The sequence below is a fragment of the Acipenser ruthenus genome, chromosome 50, assembly GCF_902713425.1.
Source record: "Acipenser ruthenus chromosome 50, fAciRut3.2 maternal haplotype, whole genome shotgun sequence".
Classification (NCBI taxonomy): Eukaryota; Metazoa; Chordata; class Actinopteri; order Acipenseriformes; family Acipenseridae; genus Acipenser; species Acipenser ruthenus.
Genome location: NC_081238.1, coordinates 8,544,121 through 8,562,301, shown reverse-complemented (window position 1 = coordinate 8,562,301; position 18,181 = coordinate 8,544,121). Strand labels below are relative to the sequence as shown.

The 18,181-nt window shown below is 41.7% G+C and overlaps 2 protein-coding genes across 4 annotated transcripts in view; both read left to right on the top strand.

Moving 5' to 3' along the window:
* Positions 1 to 18,181, top strand: part of LOC117965878 (zinc finger protein 501-like) — a 628,111-nt gene that overhangs the window by 2,044 nt on the left and 607,886 nt on the right. Inside the window, exons 2-3 of one of the 2 annotated variants that reach the window (XM_059015580.1) lie at positions 4,709 to 5,219; positions 9,371 to 10,666. In XM_059015580.1, the coding sequence (XP_058871563.1) occupies positions 4,739 to 5,219; positions 9,371 to 10,248 (1,359 nt within the window). In that variant the 5' untranslated portion in view covers positions 4,709 to 4,738 and the 3' untranslated portion in view covers positions 10,249 to 10,666. Of the gene's footprint in view, positions 1 to 4,708; positions 5,220 to 9,370; positions 10,667 to 18,181 lie in introns of those variants that run through there. The other variant, XM_059015578.1, reaches the window with a different exon arrangement.
* LOC131722023 (zinc finger protein OZF-like) overlaps positions 1 to 18,181 on the top strand; it is a 307,153-nt gene that overhangs the window by 39,893 nt on the left and 249,079 nt on the right. The window lies entirely within an intron of this gene.

Sequence of the window (18,181 nt, the reverse complement as noted above, 5' to 3'; positions counted from 1 at the left end):
ATGAATTGGTGCTCTTATCTCTTTCAAATACGTGAACTCCTATAGAGTTTAACTGCGGTTCAGTTGAGTGGAGGGCCGCGCAACGATGTTTGCCGCCCTAGCAAACGAAATGATTTATTTCTGTTCTAAAATGGAACGTTTGCCTCTAAAAAAATCTTTTTGAACCTACAACCTTCAGCTTACAAGCGTGTTGTGTTAACTGTCAGCGCTACACGATGATTAGTTGAGACAAACAGTATTTTGAAAGATTGAAGTCAGCCAGCTGAAAATTCTCCAGACTGTTATATTTCGAATCATCCTTCATCTTCATCATCCTCATTCTAAGATTTTGAGCTGAAGCTCTGAAAATTGTTGGTTTCCTGTGAGTGTAACACTCATTGTGGTCCCTATTGGCACAATGAAGTACGGTTTCCTCTGTCTATGCTGGTTGATGAGAGTAACGCTATTTGCGGTCCCCGCTGGACAAAAAAGAAACTTCATTTCTAAGAAATAGCTATGCTGAAGGATAGCCTATATATTTGGTAAAATTAAAATATAAATATTGAAAAATGAATACATAGACGTGTCTGTAATTTGTTTACATTACTATCATATAAACAATGACAGTACTGTATGAAATTAAATATTCAGCAGTTCCTGTTCAATTGTATATCAGTGAAGATTTTTGTACATAAAGGTTGTCATGCTTTTTATATAGTTTTACTTATAAATATATTGTAACGACCTGGACAGTTGCTTTGTTGCAGGACTTGTTGTTCAGTTTGGATTGGAAGGGGAACGGGACGGGTCACGGTGTTAGTGAATGGGGAGAATGTGTGCAGGACTTGTTGTTCAGTTTGTATTGGAAGGGGAACGGGACGGGTCACGGTGTTAGTGAATGGGGAGAATGTGTGCAGGACTTGTTGTTCAGTTTGTATTGGAAGGGGAACGGGACGGGTCACGGTGTTAGTGAATGGGGAGAATGGTGTGCAGGACTTGTTGTTCAGTTTGTATTGGAAGGGGAACGGGGCGGGTCACGGTGTTAGTGAATGGGGAGAATGTGTGCAGGACTTGTTGTTCAGTTTGTATTGGAAGGGGAACGGGACGGGTCACGGTGTTAGTGAATGGGGAGAATGTGTGTTGTTGTTTACGGGGGTTGCAGAGCTGAGAATTCAACACCGTCTCCCTGATTTAGGGCTGCCACCGGTCCAGGTTTGACCCGGACAGTCCAGGAATTAGCATCTGTGTCCGCGTGGCAGGAATTAAAAAGCCTGGATGCCGTGATGTCCGGATTTTAAGTGAAACGCATCAGAAACACCAACCTTCCTATAATATTTTCTTTGACATACATTAGTTGCTTAAATGATTTCCACTGTTGTATTTAGAAAAATGCTCTGTTTAGTCCTGATCTGTACATTCTACTGGGGACTGCGAACATATCCACATGATTTAAACAATCCAAGTGAGAGGTTGCAGTCACGTGACCCCAGCAGGCTACATGCTGTCGGTATTTTGCAGCCACAGAGTATTCTTCTACCTTCAGTCACAGGAATTAGAAAGATATCATTTATGATGTGCAGGTACTTGGAATCTGTGACCTCTACTGTGCATCACCGGTGAGCGAGGACACTGACGTGATTTGAACAAGATTCCTTTATCCTTTTAAGAAAACGTACATACTGGTACATGTTTAAGAAAAAACACATTTTCAATAGTTTGTTACAAAATACAGTAATATGAATTATGTACAGTTTCAATGTTCGTATATAAACGTTTAACATCTTTCATTAAATATACTCACAATTAAAACCATGTATAAGATTAGTATAACTTTGTATGGGGATTAAAACAAACTTTTGTTCTATGAAGCATCAGTAACTAGAATCTGTAAATGTCCTGTAAAATCAGCTTCAGCGAGTGACAGCTACATGGCTAAGCTATGGAGACTTCTGTTCAGTTTAAGTTGCCTAAAATTACAGGTAGATGGATGCTGTTTGCAATTGTTGTACTTTTAAATATGTTATAAATGATGATGCTTCATATTAGTTCAGTAAACAATGAATGTAGCATTCTGTTAACGGTAAAGGCATATTTTATGTAAGGACTGGGAATCACCAACCTGCTTAATTGTGTTAAACTGCAGTATGTAATTCAATATGTTAACGTAACATTATATTTGACTATGATGCAACGTTGGTTAATTCTGTAGGTTGCTGGGCACAGGTATAATTGCAGTAATTCATCTTAAATGGCACTTCTCATATGCAGGGGTTGGCACAGTCATGTTGCACAACAGACACCTGACAAAATACTGACCTCACTAGGACAAGATCATATATTTTGTCCGTTAGTATTACGTATATTTCATTATATCCCAATATCAAGTAAACATACCTCATGATGCTGTGATCGCATTACTGCAAGGGTGCTGGAACTAGAGGAGCTCTCAGCACCCCCTGCTTTAAACATGGTTCCAGTGCCACTGCATTACTGCAAGGACACTGGAACTAGAGGAGCTCTCAGCACCCCTGCTTTAAACATGGTTCCAGTGCCACTGCATTACTGCAAGGACACTGGAACTAGAAGAGCTCTCAGCACCCCTGCTTTAAACATGGTTCCAGTGCCACTGCATTACTGCAAGGACACTGGAACTAGAGGAGCTCTCAGCAGCCCTGCTTTAAACATGGTTCCAGTGCCACTGCATTACTGCAAGGACACTGGAACTAGAGGAGCTCTCAGCACCCCTGCTTTAAACATGGTTCCAGTGCCACTGCATTACTGCAAGGACACTGGAACTAGAGGAGCTCTCAGCACCCCCGCTTTAAACATGGTTCCAGTGCCACTGCATTACTGCAAGGACACTGGAACTAGAGGAGCTCTCAGCACCCCTGCTTTAAACATGGTTCCAGTGCCACTGCATTACTGCAAGGACACTGGAACTAGAGGAGCTCTCAGCAGCCCTGCTTTAAACATGGTTCCAGTGCCACTGCATTACTGCAAGGACACTGGAACTAGAGGAGCTCTCAGCACCCCTGCTTTAAACATGGTTCCAGTGCCACTGCATTACTGCAAGGGCTCTGGAACTAGAGGAGCTCTCAGCACCCCTACTTTAAACATGGTTCCAGTGCCACTGCATTACTGCAAGGACACTGGAACTAGAGGAGCTCTCAGCACCCCTGCTTTAAACATGGTTCCAGTGCCACTGCATTACTGCAAGGACACTGGAACTAGAGGAGCTTTCAGCACCCCTGCTTTAAACATGGTTCCAGTGCCACTGCATTACTGCAAGGACACTGGAACTAGAGGAGCTCTCAGCACCCCTGCTTTAAACATGGTTCCAGTGCCACTGCATTACTGCAAGGGCACTGGAACTAGAGGAGCTCTCAGCACCCCTGCTTTAAACATGGTTCCAGTGCCACTGCATTACTGCAAGGACACTGGAACTAGAGGAGCTCTCAGCAGCCCTGCTTTAAACATGGTTCCAGTGCCTCCTGTTTTCTATCGCTTTTCTTACAAACATATTTTTTGCTGCAGACGTGTTTTAATATTTTGTACACCATTTCTTGGCAATGCTCTGGCCACTGCAGATTAATTCCACCCTTGATTGTTCAAAAACAAAATATTCATTTTCCCAAGCAGGATTGAAATATCATCTTTTAGGTTTCGTTGCAGCTATCTCCGGAGGCTATCTGAAACCGGACTGTCATTCTGTCTGATTTATTATTATTATTATTATTATTATTATTATTATTATTATTATTATTATTATTACTTAAAATTGCATATGAGGGAAACCGTACAGCTTCAAAAAATGTGAAAAGTTGCACAATGGTAATTCTTTTTAATTTGGAGGAGATATACTGTATATATTATTCCTTCTTGGTCCATTTTCAGTCCAGCAATACGTTATACAAGAAATAGATGGAGATGCATTGCACGTTTTAGTTTTTGTTGTTCAGATCAAGAAAATTTGAGTGATAACCATTTTTTCAGCTCATGGTGTCGGTACATAGAGCTGTTTGTTCGCTAGAATCTATTTTAATGGAAACCTGTTTTTGTACGATAAGGGGAGACCAGATTTCGCGTGACCCCACACTACACTGGGCAGCAGTGTGGAGTAGTGGTTAGGGCTCTGGACTCTAGACCGGAGGGTCGTGGATTCAATCCCAGGTGGGGTACACTGCTGCTGTACCCTTGAGCAAGGTACTTTACCTAGATTGCTCCAGTAAAAACCCAACTGTATAAATGGGTAATTGTATGTAAAAATAATGTGATATCTTGTAACAATTGTAAGTCGCTCTGGATAAGGGCGTCTGCTAAGAAATAAATAATACACCAGTGTTGGCAATGTTTGTGTAAGTCTTTAAAAGAATATACACAGTTTGATAAAGTTTGTGGAACATTGTATCACAGATCATTTTTTGTAACAAATCTACATTTAAGGCCCGAGGACAAAAGGACTCCTTACTGATCGGTTGTTTTAGGAGAACGCATTCTAAAATACTCAAAATAATTAATGAAAAGAGAAATATTGTAACTTTTGCCAACTTTCATTCATCATTCTTGAGATTAGATAGATCAAGTCCTTCGTTATTATAAACTTATTACAATTAATTCTGTGTAATTCTGTGTCTCTAGTAAAGCCAGCCCTGCTGTTAAGGACAGATTCTGTCGGTCCCTTCAATGGTCTTAGTAGTACTGTAAATAAATAAATGTCTTCTTTTTTCAGCAACTTCTAAACAGAATCCCGTGTGCTGTCATGGACAGTGTGGAGATGGAATCTGTCCAGATTAAAGAGGAGTTCCCTGAACTTGAACCTCTCCCCTTTACAATGGAGTTCTTTGGGCTGGCTTCCCTCCCCATGAAACAGGAGCTCTGTGAGATGCAATGTGACAGCAGCCAGCCAGAGGTCTCTGAGATTAAACCTGAGCACAATGAATTGGAGATCCCGCAGACAGAAGAACCCCTTCCTGTGAAACAAGAAGAGGTGCTGGAAATGGTCCGTATTAAACGGGAGCCCCCTGCAGTAGAGTTTGAGCACATGGAACCAGGGAAGGAAGAATCCGAGGACTTCAAACCAAACATCCCTGAGCTGGAGCCTGTACGCCTGCGGGAGTGTAGCGTGGTGCTGGAGAGAATCTGCGTGAGAGAGCAAGGCGCTGAAGAGGAAGGCTCTCCCAACAGCATGCAAGGAGGTGGACAGGGAGACAGGCGCTCACATTCAGAATGCTGTCTAGCAGGTGAGTGACTCCCAGTAGCTGTGACATTGTCATTCTAGATTGCATGATATCCACAGTGTGGTTGAGAGGGAGGGAGGGAGCATGTGGGTTACATTACTAGCTATTTGTTTTTACTGTACCTCTCACACCAGTTCAAGATAGGACTCACTACTGGTGATACTATTAAGATATAGATGTAAGCCTCTTTCACACTGGCACTCCTACCTGATTATACCAAGGGGGAGAAGAACTAAAGTACTGTATATAACATTAGAAATGTTCAGTGTCTAAATAGAGGGATATTATTGTACATGTGTGATGTAATTATGGGTGCTAGATTCCATTACATTTATCAAAAGTTTAAACTTTTGAAAATATATAGTTTAAACATTAAAATAAAAAACATTGAGATAGTGCTATTACTCATTTTTTACATAAATAGCTTTCTCTAAATTACTGCATATATGTTATAAATAGGGCTTCTGGTTGTCTGTGTTGTACCTCTGCTTTTCTACTCTCTTTAAAGAATGCAGTTGATCCTGTTCAGCCATTCGTGTATCTCAATCACACTGAGAAACACGTTATTATTATTATTTATTTCTTAGCAGACGCCCTTATCCAGGGCGACTTACAATCATAAGCAAAAACATTTCAAGCGTTACAATACAAGTAATACAATAAGAGCAGGAAATACAATAACTTTTGTTCAAGCAAAGTACAAGTTTGACAAACCACAATTCAATAATACAGCAGGTAATAGTGATAGTTACATCAGGATATGATTAAATAGTGATAGTTACATCAGGATGTGATTAAATACAAAGTACTACAGATTAAACACTTGGCAGATTACAGTATTCTGAAGTACAGGATTAAATGCAGTAAAATAGGGGGCTGATAAGAGCAAAATAAAGCACATTTAAATGAAGGGTGATAGTGTCCCAGGATGCAAACAGAGGAGTTCTACAGGTGCTCTTTGAAGAGGTGAGTCTTAAGGAGGCGCCGGAATGTGGTCAGGGACTGGGCAGTCCTGACATCTGTAGGAAGGTCGTTCCACCACTGCGGAGCAAGGGTGGAGAAGGAGCGGGCTCTGGAGACAGGGGAGCGTAGCGGAGGTAGAGCTAGTCTTCTAGTGCAGGCGGAGCGGAGAGGTCGAGTGGGGGTGTAGGGAGAGATGAGGGTCTGGAGGTAGCTGGGTGCAGTTCATGTGAAACAACTAAATGGGGTTTTCATTTAAATGCAGAAGCGACTCCTCTTTATTAATGTCAATACAGTCACGCACAGCGATTGTAATAAAGTGAGTCCAGCATAAAATACTTTATTGTTCATTCTAGCTTTAATAAAGAGGAGTCTCTTATTAACATGTCGCGATCTCGTTTGCACGTCCTGCTTGTAATGAAAATGAAGGCTTGGCTGATTTAAATGCCAAGCCTTCCGATGCATCTGGTGAAGGCAATGAAAGAAAACTGAGTAGCTGTATTTGCAGATACACTCTTGTTGTTAATATTTGGCCATTTTTGACAAAGTTTAAACAATTAAGCTAAATTAAAAACGCTTGACCCTTTACTGACATTTAAACTCTAAATGTTTAACACCCCTAAATGTAATGCTATTGAAAAATATATAATTGTAGGGTGTGTTAGAGGAAATAGACCCGAAACATTACAGGAGAACTTTGAAGGCAGATTTTGATCCCTGGGCTCAGTTTCACCTGCGTCAGTCTTTACTGACTTTGCTTTTACACATAAAGTAAAGACTTTCGAGAGTAAGTAGCGGGGTTCTGAAAAATCTAGCATTACCCGCCCCCATGAGTTACTACAACTGTTTAAATAACGTACCTGTCATTTCTTTACATTGTTCACACCCTGCCACCTTTTTACACATAACTTTAAAGTCTATTGGAAAGCTCTTTTTGAAATGTCTGCTCTAGTGCACTGGGGTTTTAGATATGCACTCTAAATCACTGCAGGAAGAGAGATACAAAAAGACCCAAGTACTCTTTTCTGTTTCGTACCACATCAGTGCTCATTATTGCTGTGTTACCTGTTTGACAACGTGGGCAATAATCAGTGTACTAGAGTGGACATTTTGTAAAGAGCTTTGAAGCAAACTTTATAGTTATGAGTGTAAAGTTGTCAGGATGTGAACAATGAAAAGAGAAACACATTATTTAAACAGTTGTAGCAACATGTGGGGAGGGTAGCGCTATATTTTTTGGAACCCATCTACTTACTCTAAGTTTAACTTTGCTTTTTTAAGATGGTGTATCCCAGTGCGAGCCCCCACAGCTGAAATTAACATGCTGTAATCCACTCCAGCACCCAGCCACATGCCCAGGGCCGGATGAACCCATCACTGGACCCGAGGCAAGCATAAACCTGCGGGCCTCCTACCCCAGAACAAACAGCCACGTACACAAGTACATGTACACATACACACGTACACATACATACATACATACACACACCTCTGTATACATTTTAGTCTTTATACCTAGCGCTCCACCCTTTTACAACAGGTAGAATTCTTTAGTTTTAAGTTATTATGAATGACTGAATGAAGCTGACAGAAAATCAAACTGTAGGGGATGTGCTAAAAACTAAAGCCTACGTGAAGTTATTATTATTATTATTATTATTATTATTTATTTCTTAGCAGACGCTCTTATCCAGGGCGACTTACAATAGTAAGCAAATACATTTCAAGTGTTATCAATACAAGTAATACAATAAGAGCAAGAAATACAATAACTTTTGTTCAAGTGTGACAAACCACAATTCAATAATACAGCAGATAATAGTGATAGTTACATCAGGATATGATTAAATACAAAATACTACAGGTTAATCACTTGGCAGATTACAGTATTCTGAAGTACAGGATTAAATGCAGTAAAATAGGGGGCAGATAAGAGCAAAATAAAGCACATTTACATGAAGGGTGATAGTGTCCCAGGATACAAACAGAGGAGTTCTACAGGTGCTGTCTGAAGAGGTGAGTCTTAAGGAGGCGCCGGAATGTGGTCAGGGACTGGGCAGTCCTGTTGTGTAGTACAGCTCAACAATGACTTTCCTGATTTACTGAATAAAAAGGCAACAGTTCAAACAAACAAGGAACCCCATATGAAGTTGAAAAAGGTAATATATAGAAGGGTGCTCAGACTTGTTTTCACTAATGGGAGCTCCACAATAGCCAATGAAAATAAATAGTAAAAAACAAACCTACCTGTACATTGTTGTGAGTCAAATACATTAGATTACTGCACGCAAAATCGTCAATAATGTCTCCTTGGGTTTGACTCGCTTCATTAAAGAAAATGCCCTTTTCTCCAGAGCAGAGAATCGTCAGTGTTTTGACATACAAGTATATTCAGGTGTTTCTTATGGTAGCTTTCCATACCCTGTAGAATTGTGTACCCTTGATGATTCCATCCTGACACAGCTGCATTTTCTATCAAAGATCGCTGGATATGAACACTTGATGATTCTGGACAGTACATGTGAAAAAAAATGAAAATGTGTTTTAAAAGAAGAAAATCTTTTCTAAGGTTACTTTAAATCAAGTGTTTCATGCATGAGCAACACAGGAGGCTGAATGTCCTGTATATCTAGAAAATCAGTGGAGTTCAATGTGCGGTTTTTATTTTGCCACATCACTAGTTTTGTTTTGTTCACAATATGTGTTGCAAGCTGCAGGAGTGCTTGAGAAAACACCTGGGCTCGGGTACAGAAATATCGCGTGTGCGCGTCCGCATCCAGCAGTCTGAGAAACTGCATCTTCACAGGGGATGCAGAATTCTATGGGGTACAGAAATCTGCATAACACCTGTCAGAACAATTTGATTTTGAGATACATGCCTCAGTTCGAATGTCAGGGAGTGAAGTTCTTTCCAGGTTGGGCGCAGATCTGTATATTTAAAAAAAACAAAAAACCCACATAACCGTTTTGGGCCCCGCCTTGAGTTTGGGCCCGAGGCACATGCCTAGTTTGCCTGTGTGTTAATCGGCCCTGCACATGCCCTAAGGCATGTGCAGGAGTGTGGATGACATTATTCAACCTGTCGCACAGGGTCGGAGACCCTCAACTCCAACCAGAAATTGTCAGTCTGAATTATGAACCAACCTTAAGCCTACAAGCACTTCCCCTCACTCTTTCCTGTTCATATTTTCCAGGTTCCAGTCCAGCAGCTAAAGCGAGGGCAGGCGGTGGAGAATATCCTGACTGTGGGAAAGGTTTCATGCTGTTGGGGCATTTAAACAAAACCCAACAAACTCGCACAGGAGAGAAACCGTATCACTGCTCTGACTGTGGGAAGAGTTTCAATCATTTTAGAAACCTAAAACAACACCAGCGAATTCACACAGGAGAGAAACCGTATCACTGCTCTGACTGTGGGAAGAGTTTCAATCATTTTAGAAACCTAAAACAACACCAGCGAATTCACACAGGAGAGAAACCGTACCACTGCTTTGACTGTGGGAAGAGTTTCACTGTGAAACAAAGCCTTCAATACCACCAGTGGACTCACACAGGAGAGAAGCCATATTGCTGCTCTGACTGTGGGAAGAGTTTCAGACGGGCAGACAGGCTTGTTTCACACCAGCGAACTCACACAGGAGAAAAACCGTATCGCTGCTCTGACTGTGGGAAGAGTTTCAGTGTGAAACGAGGCCTTCAAAACCACCAGTGGACTCACACAGGAGAGAAACCGTATCGCTGCTCTGACTGTGGGAAGAGTTTCAGTGTGAAAAAAGGCCTTCAAAACCACGAGCGAACTCACACAGGAGAGAAACCGTATTGCTGCTCTGACTGTGGGAAGAGTTTCAGACGGGCAGACAACCTTGTTTCACACCAGCGAACTCACACAGGAGAGAAACCGTATCGCTGCTCTGACTGTGGGAAGAGTTTCATTCGGGCAGACAGCTTTGTTTCACACCAGCGAACTCACACAGGAGAAAAACCGTATCGCTGCTCTGACTGTGGGAAGAGTTTCAGTGTGAAACAAGTCCTTCAAAAACACCAGCGAATTCACAGAAGAGATAAACTTTAAAAACCATGTTCAATGGGACTTTTCACTCATGAGGGGAAAATAATATTAACCTTGCATTACGAATCCCTGTGTAATAACTGTTTTGTAGATCACTCTTGAGCATGCATTTAAAACTCTCTTGCACTCTGTGTCAGATAGTGGGTGGTGATGCGGACACGTCACAAGAGGCTTCTCTGCTGTCAGTTTAACTCAGGCTGTCAATGCAGTCAGTGCCTGGGAGTGGGAATATGCAGAAAGGAAACTATTCCACACCTCATCTGATGGACGAGTCAGGAGAAATCAATAACTCAGTGTGGAAATGAGTTTCAGGATTCAACATTTTGAACTTACTCAATTTATTTATTTTCAAGTTAATTATCATGCTTTTTATTTTTTTTTAATGATCTAATGTACAATAAATGATAAATTGTTTGTTTGTCATGATTTGTGTTGTGTGATGCTGTAGAGAATTCCTGTTTTCCAAGGTGCTGGTTAATCTTCCCCTCTGGTAACAGCTCGTGCACAGCTCCTGGGTATTGCAAAACGTCAGCAAGTTTAGAGCTAGAATTCAGTACTTTTAACCATTCCACATAAAGAAGATGGAAACCAGTTTCCCCCCTCTACAAATTTATATAATTAAGAGTGAAATTAAACTTTTTAATATCGCAGTACAGAACTATTTATTCCCATTTCCCACTTGCTGCTCTGCTCTGCAGGGACAGGTGTCCATGCTCGCACAGCTGCTTTGCTGCGGAATGCAAACGTGTCATGTGACAGAGTTGCATTCCACAGCAGGTGCAGAGCTTCCCTTTAAGAGTTCATTTTAAAAGAATAATATGTATCAGAAATTAATGCACGATGATACAGAAGAAAAAAAAAATGTCATTGTGTAAGACTGGATCCTATTATAATACAAAGCGCAGCACAATCTGAGTTCCATTTAGTTTAGATTCAAGTTTAGTTGTGTGCGACGCACGGGTGTGGCCGGCCCTTTGTTTGTGAAATGAACGCGGCATGGCGGCATCAACAAGAGTCCTACTAAAAAGAAGATCAGGATGACTGGGGTGAGTGCCTGCAATTACTCTCACTGACACTAGAGGCCACTACAATACTGTCTGCTTTATTTACTGTGCTTTGATAGACACCTCTTTAAACACATCTGTAATTGTGAAATATGCAGTTGAATGCACATTTTCTGGAGAAATACTGTTATTAATACAGTCTGCAGTGGGAAAATGGCAAAAGACACAAACTATTTATCTGCCAGTTCTTACTGGCATGATGGGTATTGATATATTTGAGTAATGTAGCAAACATTGAGTAGCTACACAAATCACTGCTTTCTAGCTATTACAAGTTTTTATTATTGAAGATGGCCAAGAAGCCCTGTCTAGTTACTCACATCCCTGCTTCATCTTCCCACTAAAAATAGCTAGAAAGCAGTGATATAACATTTAAAGTTTCTTTATTTATATAGCACCTTTCACACAAAGTGTCTCAAAGTGCTTTACAATACAATAAAAAACAACAAAATACAGAATTAAACACCATTTTTACAGCAAAATTGGTAATATTAATAAAAAGTAAGCAACAACTCTGTTTAAAAACAGAAATACAGTGAACGTGTTTAAAATAATAACAGATTGATACAGAAAATCAGGATTCAAAAGCTAATCTAAAAAAATGAGTTTTTAACCTTGATTTATAAACATGCAGTGACTCTGCTTCTGTGATGTCGGATGGAAATCTATTCCACAGTCTTGGTGTGTTATTATAGCTGAAAGCTCTTTCACCCTTTCTCTTGGTCTTAATCTTTGGAAGAGACCGGAGTCGGCTGACCTTAGAGCTCGGACAGGTGCATGTGGGCACAGGAGCTCTTTAGATAGTCAGGAGCCAGACCATGGAGCGCCTTGCAAGTCAGCAGCAAGACCTTCAAATCAATTCTAAAACGTACTGGAAGCCAGTGAAGTGCAGCCAGTACTGGAGTTATGGGCTCTCTCTCTTCTCTTTGTTTTACTTATCACCCTGGCAGCTGCATTTTAAACAAGCTGCAAACGGAATAAGGCATGATGTAGTAGCCCAGATAACAGAGCATTGCAGTGATCCAGTCTAGATGAAACAAATGCATGAATTAGCTTCTCGGCATCAGGCAATGATAAAAAAAGACCTAATCTTGGCAATGTTACATAAATAATAAAAGGACACTTTAGTGGTATTGTGAATATGACCGTCAAATCATAAATCAGAATCAATTACAAATCCCAGGTTTCTGGCTTTGGAATTTATATTTGAATTATATTTACCTAAATTCGTTTTTATAGAATTTACCAACTCCAATTTCTGCTCCAACTTCAGTCTTACCTGAATTTAACTGCAAAAAATGTTGGGACATCCAGCTTTCCACCTCCGACAGACATGCAATTAGGGTGGAGACAACCGATATATCCCCAGGTTTCACAGAGATGTAAAGTTGTGTGTCATCAGCATCACAGTGAAGATGTACATGGTGTTTACGGATAATCATGCCCAATGGTAGCATGTATAAGGAGAATAGTAAGGGGCCAAGAATGGAGCCCTGGGGTCACCACAGGAGATAGTGGATAATTGTGATACAGAGTCTGCTATTGAAACAAAATTCTACCTGTCCGTAAGATATGACCTAAGCCAGTCTAAAACGGTTCCTGAAAGCCCTATCCAACTTTCAAGGTGATCAGTTAAACTAGCATGATCAATAGTATCAGATGCTGCACTTGGATCTAACAGAACCAGAATGGATATGTGACTGGAGTCTGCGCTCATTAGTAAATCATTCAGCACTTTGACTAGGGCAGTCTCTGTACTGTCACCAGATCTAAAGCCCGATTAAACTTTTCAAGTATTTGGTTATCACCCAGAAATATATTGTGTTGGCCAGCTCCCACCTTCTCTAAAACCTTAGTGGGAAAATGTAAATTGGATGGAGGTCTAAAGACACTAGACAGTGTTTCCTGGACATCTTCCCTAATTAAAACAAAGCGTTCGTGTCACCGCTGCAGTTCAGGGTGTTTTTATTGATGAATTGAAAATGAGTATCTGGTAATCTGTAAATAAACAATTAAAAAATAAAAATATATATATTATGTAACCATAGGATGCAAACATAACACCAAATTCAAGTACTGTGCAAGGATTTTAAAACTCTTGCTTCCCTGACCTTGTAGCTGTTTAGCTTGGCATGTGACCCCAAATACACCCATGTGGGAGTGACTGGCTTTTCATAACTCAGAGTGCAGCTGTGACCTCGGAGGGATGATCAAAACTTTGTTTCTGCTTAATAAGCTGTTTTGAGCCTGTGTACAAACCATAATCAAACCAATTCAAACTGGTTTAAAATCCCTTACTTTTGTTAAAAGTGACATGCTATAACTTCAGGTAAGTGTCACGGAACTCATAATAACACACTATACAATTGGAACACGCAGTTTTTTTCTGATAAGCACGCACCGCGTGTGGGGCAGGGTACACACTGTTCCAGTTAAATGGCATGAGCTCTTATTATTTCATCAGCCTTTGTTCCTTTTCATTATACAATCCGTTACTTATGCTTCCCATTTAAATGTTGAAGGAAGTGAGAAATCATTGAAACTGTGTGATTTTCCTGTGTAAGCTCTGAATCAACGCAGGGTTAATGAACTCTTAACATCAAGCTGTACATGGCTGGTGCACATCAGTAGTTTGCAATCACCAGTCTTGTCGTTCAGCCTTGTGATGCATGAGTATAGTGCTTTGCTGCCTGTGAGAATTGAGCAAAACTCACACCATTGTTCCTAAATGGAACTTCTTGTTATCTGGGTTTCTGCTGACATTGGTAAAGTGAAGAAGAAACACTTTTAATGTTTAATGTTAACTTTTAATATGCTTTGTCTCACACCATGGATCATGCTAGGGAAATAAGACCAAATTTGGGCAAGGAAATTACATAAGCTAGCTTTATATCTGTGCTGTATGAAGTCGCTGTTTGACCCCTGTCTCCACAGTGAGGGGCTCTGACTCAGAGCCGCTGTTTGACCCCTGTCTCCACAGTGAGGGGCTCTGACTCGGAGCCACTGTTTAACCCCTGACTCCAAAGTGAGGGGCTCTGACTCGGAGCCACTGTTTAACCCCTGACTCCACAGTGAGGGGCTCGGACTCAGACGCTGTTTGACCCCTGTCTCCACAGTGAGGGGCTCTGACTCGGAGCCGCTGTTTGACCCCTGTCTCCACAGTGAGGGGCTCTGACTCGGAGCCACTGTTTAACCCCTGACTCCAAAGTGAGGGGCTCGGACTCGGAGCCGCTGTTTGACCCCTGTCTCCACAGTGAGGGGCTCTGACTCAGAGCCACTGTTGCTGAGCACTGTGGCAGACATGTCGTCATGCAGCAGCCTCAGTATTCCGACGAACTTGTCAGGGCAGCCGTATTTCGAGAGAATCCGCCAGAGAGCATGGCGGTTAACTGTGTCAAAGGCTTTCGTTAGGTCTATGAAGGCCAAGTACAATGGCTGCTTTTGTTCCCGGCATTTCTCTTGTAGTTGGCGTGCTGTGAAGATCACGTCTGCAGTACCTCTGGATGGGTGGAAACCACACTGCGATTCTGGGAGAACTTCTTCAGACAAGGGTAGAAGTACTTTGCCCGTGGTTGACAGGAGGGAGAGGCCCCTGTAGTTCCCACAATCTGCCTTGTCTCCCTTTTTGAAGAATGTCACTATCAGAGCGTCCCTGAGCTCCGAGGGCAGTTCTGGTCACTATCAGAGTGTCCCTGAGCTCCCAGGGCAGTTCTTGTCACTATCAGAGCCTCCCTGAGCTCCGAGGGCAGTTCTTGTCACTATCAGAGCCTCCCTGAGCTCCGAGGGCAGTTCTTGTCACTATCAGAGCCTCCCTGAGCTCCGAGGGCAGTTCTTGTCACTATCAGAGCCTCCCTGAGCTCCGAGGGCAGTTCTTGTCACTATCAGAGCCTCCCTGAGCTCCGAGGGCAGTTCTTGTCACTATCAGAGCCTCCCTGAGCTCCGAGGGCAGTTCTTGTCACTATCAGAGCCTCCCTGAGCTCCGAGGGCAGTTCTTGTCACTATCAGAGCGTCCCTGAGCTCCGAGGGCAGTTCTTGTCACTATCAGAGCCTCCCTGAGCTCCGAGGGCAGTTCTTGTCACTATCAGAGCCTCCCTGAGCTCCGAGGGCAGTTCTTGTCACTATCAGAGCGTCCCTGAGCTCCGAGGGCAGTTCTTGTCACTAGCAGAGTGTCCCTGAGCTGTGAGGGCAGTTCTTCCTTATCCCAGATCTTATCTCATCTTCCTTATCCCAGAACACACACACACACAGGTACTGACACACACAGGTACTGACACATAGGTACTGACACACACAGGTAGTGACACTGACACACACACAGAGGTACTGACACAAACACGCACACACAGGTACTGACACACAGGTACTGACACACACACACAAATGTTAAATCTAGCTAAGACTTAATATTGTAATGTTGTGTTTAATCTTGTAACTAGATTTCTAAATGATATCTGAATGAACGGTTGCCTAGCAGCATCTCCGCCTCCTTCTCTGCCCCGCCCCCTCTCTCCCTCTCTCGTTGCTCCAGCTAGGAGTTCACATTCAGCTTCCTTAGATTATATAGCGCCATTCTTTACTAACTTTTACAAATGAGCTTATTGGAGGCTTCGTGTTTTTAAGATGGTTCAGGTGCAGTCCATAAACACGAACAAATAAACATAAACATGAACACGGCATCCTTTATATTCCCTTGTGTGATCGAGTGGAAATCTGCTCTGCAGCGCACTCCAGCACCCACACAGCTCCCTGACCTGCACACCGCAGGGCAACTGCTGTACAAAGGCTGTTTTATCAGTCACTGCTGTGGATTAAAATAGTATTGGTTTTAAGAATAAATAATTAAACTCACATTGGGGAGGTGTCGGGTCGCGGGGCTTCCTGTGCTGTAAACCTGGTCGTCATGGAGACGGGCAGAACACAGCTCTCGCTATTCCTTATACAATGCTGCCATCGTGTGGCCATTTACTAGAACTGTTTGTTCTAAAATATGTATATCCATCTATCTATCTATCTATCTATCTATCTATCTATCTATCTCAGCTCAGTTGCCCTTTGAAATGACTCGTATTAATCTTAACCCCTGTGCAAAAATAGACATTTCAGATACATTCTTAAAATACAGCAAAAGCAATATTTACAGGATAGCCAGGAGAGTACTGTGTGTATAAATAATAACATTTACTGTAATTGCTCTTATTTGAAATCATTCTCTTGTATTTATCATGCTTACTGCCTGTTCTTATTGGACTCATATAAGCAAATAGTTACTATCAGGTTTAGCTGCTCTTAGTCGAATTCACTCTTATAATTTACTGTGTGCTTTATTATTCTGCTCTTACTTGAATTGATTTTATGGTACTTTCATATCTGCTCTTATCTGTATTATGATATTCTGTAATGTGATGTTTTATAATGTGATACTTTGTACTGTGATAATCTGTAATAATTGTAAGCAGCCCTGGATGTCCGCTAAGAAATAAATAATAATAACAGTAATGATGTCATTGTGAATTTCACTACCTGTACTACCCATTGTAAACAGCAGAGGGCACCAGCGACCGCTTGTCACTGAGCAGTGCTCTGATAAAAAATAAAAAAATAAAAAATAAAAACCAACAGTTCTACTAAATGGCCACACGATGCCAGCATTGGATAAGGAATAGCGAGAGCTGCGTTCTGCTTTTAGTCTGATTTGCTCTTGTTTATAGTTTACTGTGTGCTTTATTATTTTGCTCTTACTTGAATTGATTTCATACTTTCATATCTGTATTATGATATTTTTTAATGTGTTACTTTGTACTGAGAGAACTTGTAACAATTGCAAGTCACCCTGGATAACGGAGTCTGGATAAGGAAGTCTGCTAAGAAATAAACACGACTGCTACACAACGGTCAAGGGTCAAGTCTGGAAACAGCCACCCTGATTGAACTGATGAGGATGAGGAGGAGGATGATATACATGTACTGTATATATATATATATATATTTTTTTTTTATCACATTTGATGTAAGAGTGTTTCATTCTTTTGGTACAGATGGTAATTCTAAGTGATTTAGTTTTGCCGCTGCAACATGGTGAAAACAGCTAAACTCTTGGAGCTGTATAGAGACTCTCGGTCGTTTCAAACACGTTTTTCTAACTCCTCTCAATCCCTTGTCAATGTAAATAAACAAGTTAGAAAAACGCAACAGCCGTTTAAAGGGGTGATATCAAACACAAAAGACAAGTTAGGAGAAGCAATTAGGCCAATCTTGTCAAGCATCAAGCAAATAGGCACACTTGGAAAGGTGCTGGGGCCCAAGATTCACACAATTCTTGCTTCTAACTTGGCGCCTTTTTTTGATCGCTTCGCTCCACTTTATCGCTCCACTTGAAATGCTCTTTGTATGACTTGAAGCGACTGAGACACAAACACACTGAGACACACACACACTGAGACTGAGACAGAAAAAGACACACACACTGAGACACATAAGCACTGAGACGCACACACACAATGAGACACACACACACACTGAGACGCACTCTGAGACACACACTGAGACACACACATTGAGACACACACACACACACACACTGAGACAGACACATTGAGACACACACACACACTGACACACACACTGATACACACACACAGAGACACACACACACTAAGACACACACACACTGAGACACACACACACTGAGACACACACACACACTGAGAGACACAGGCACACTGAGACACACACACACACACTAAGACACACTGACACACAAGCACACTGACACACACACACACACAGTGAGCCACACACTCACACTGAGACACACACACACACTGAGACACACACACACTGAGACACACACACACTGAGACACACACACACTG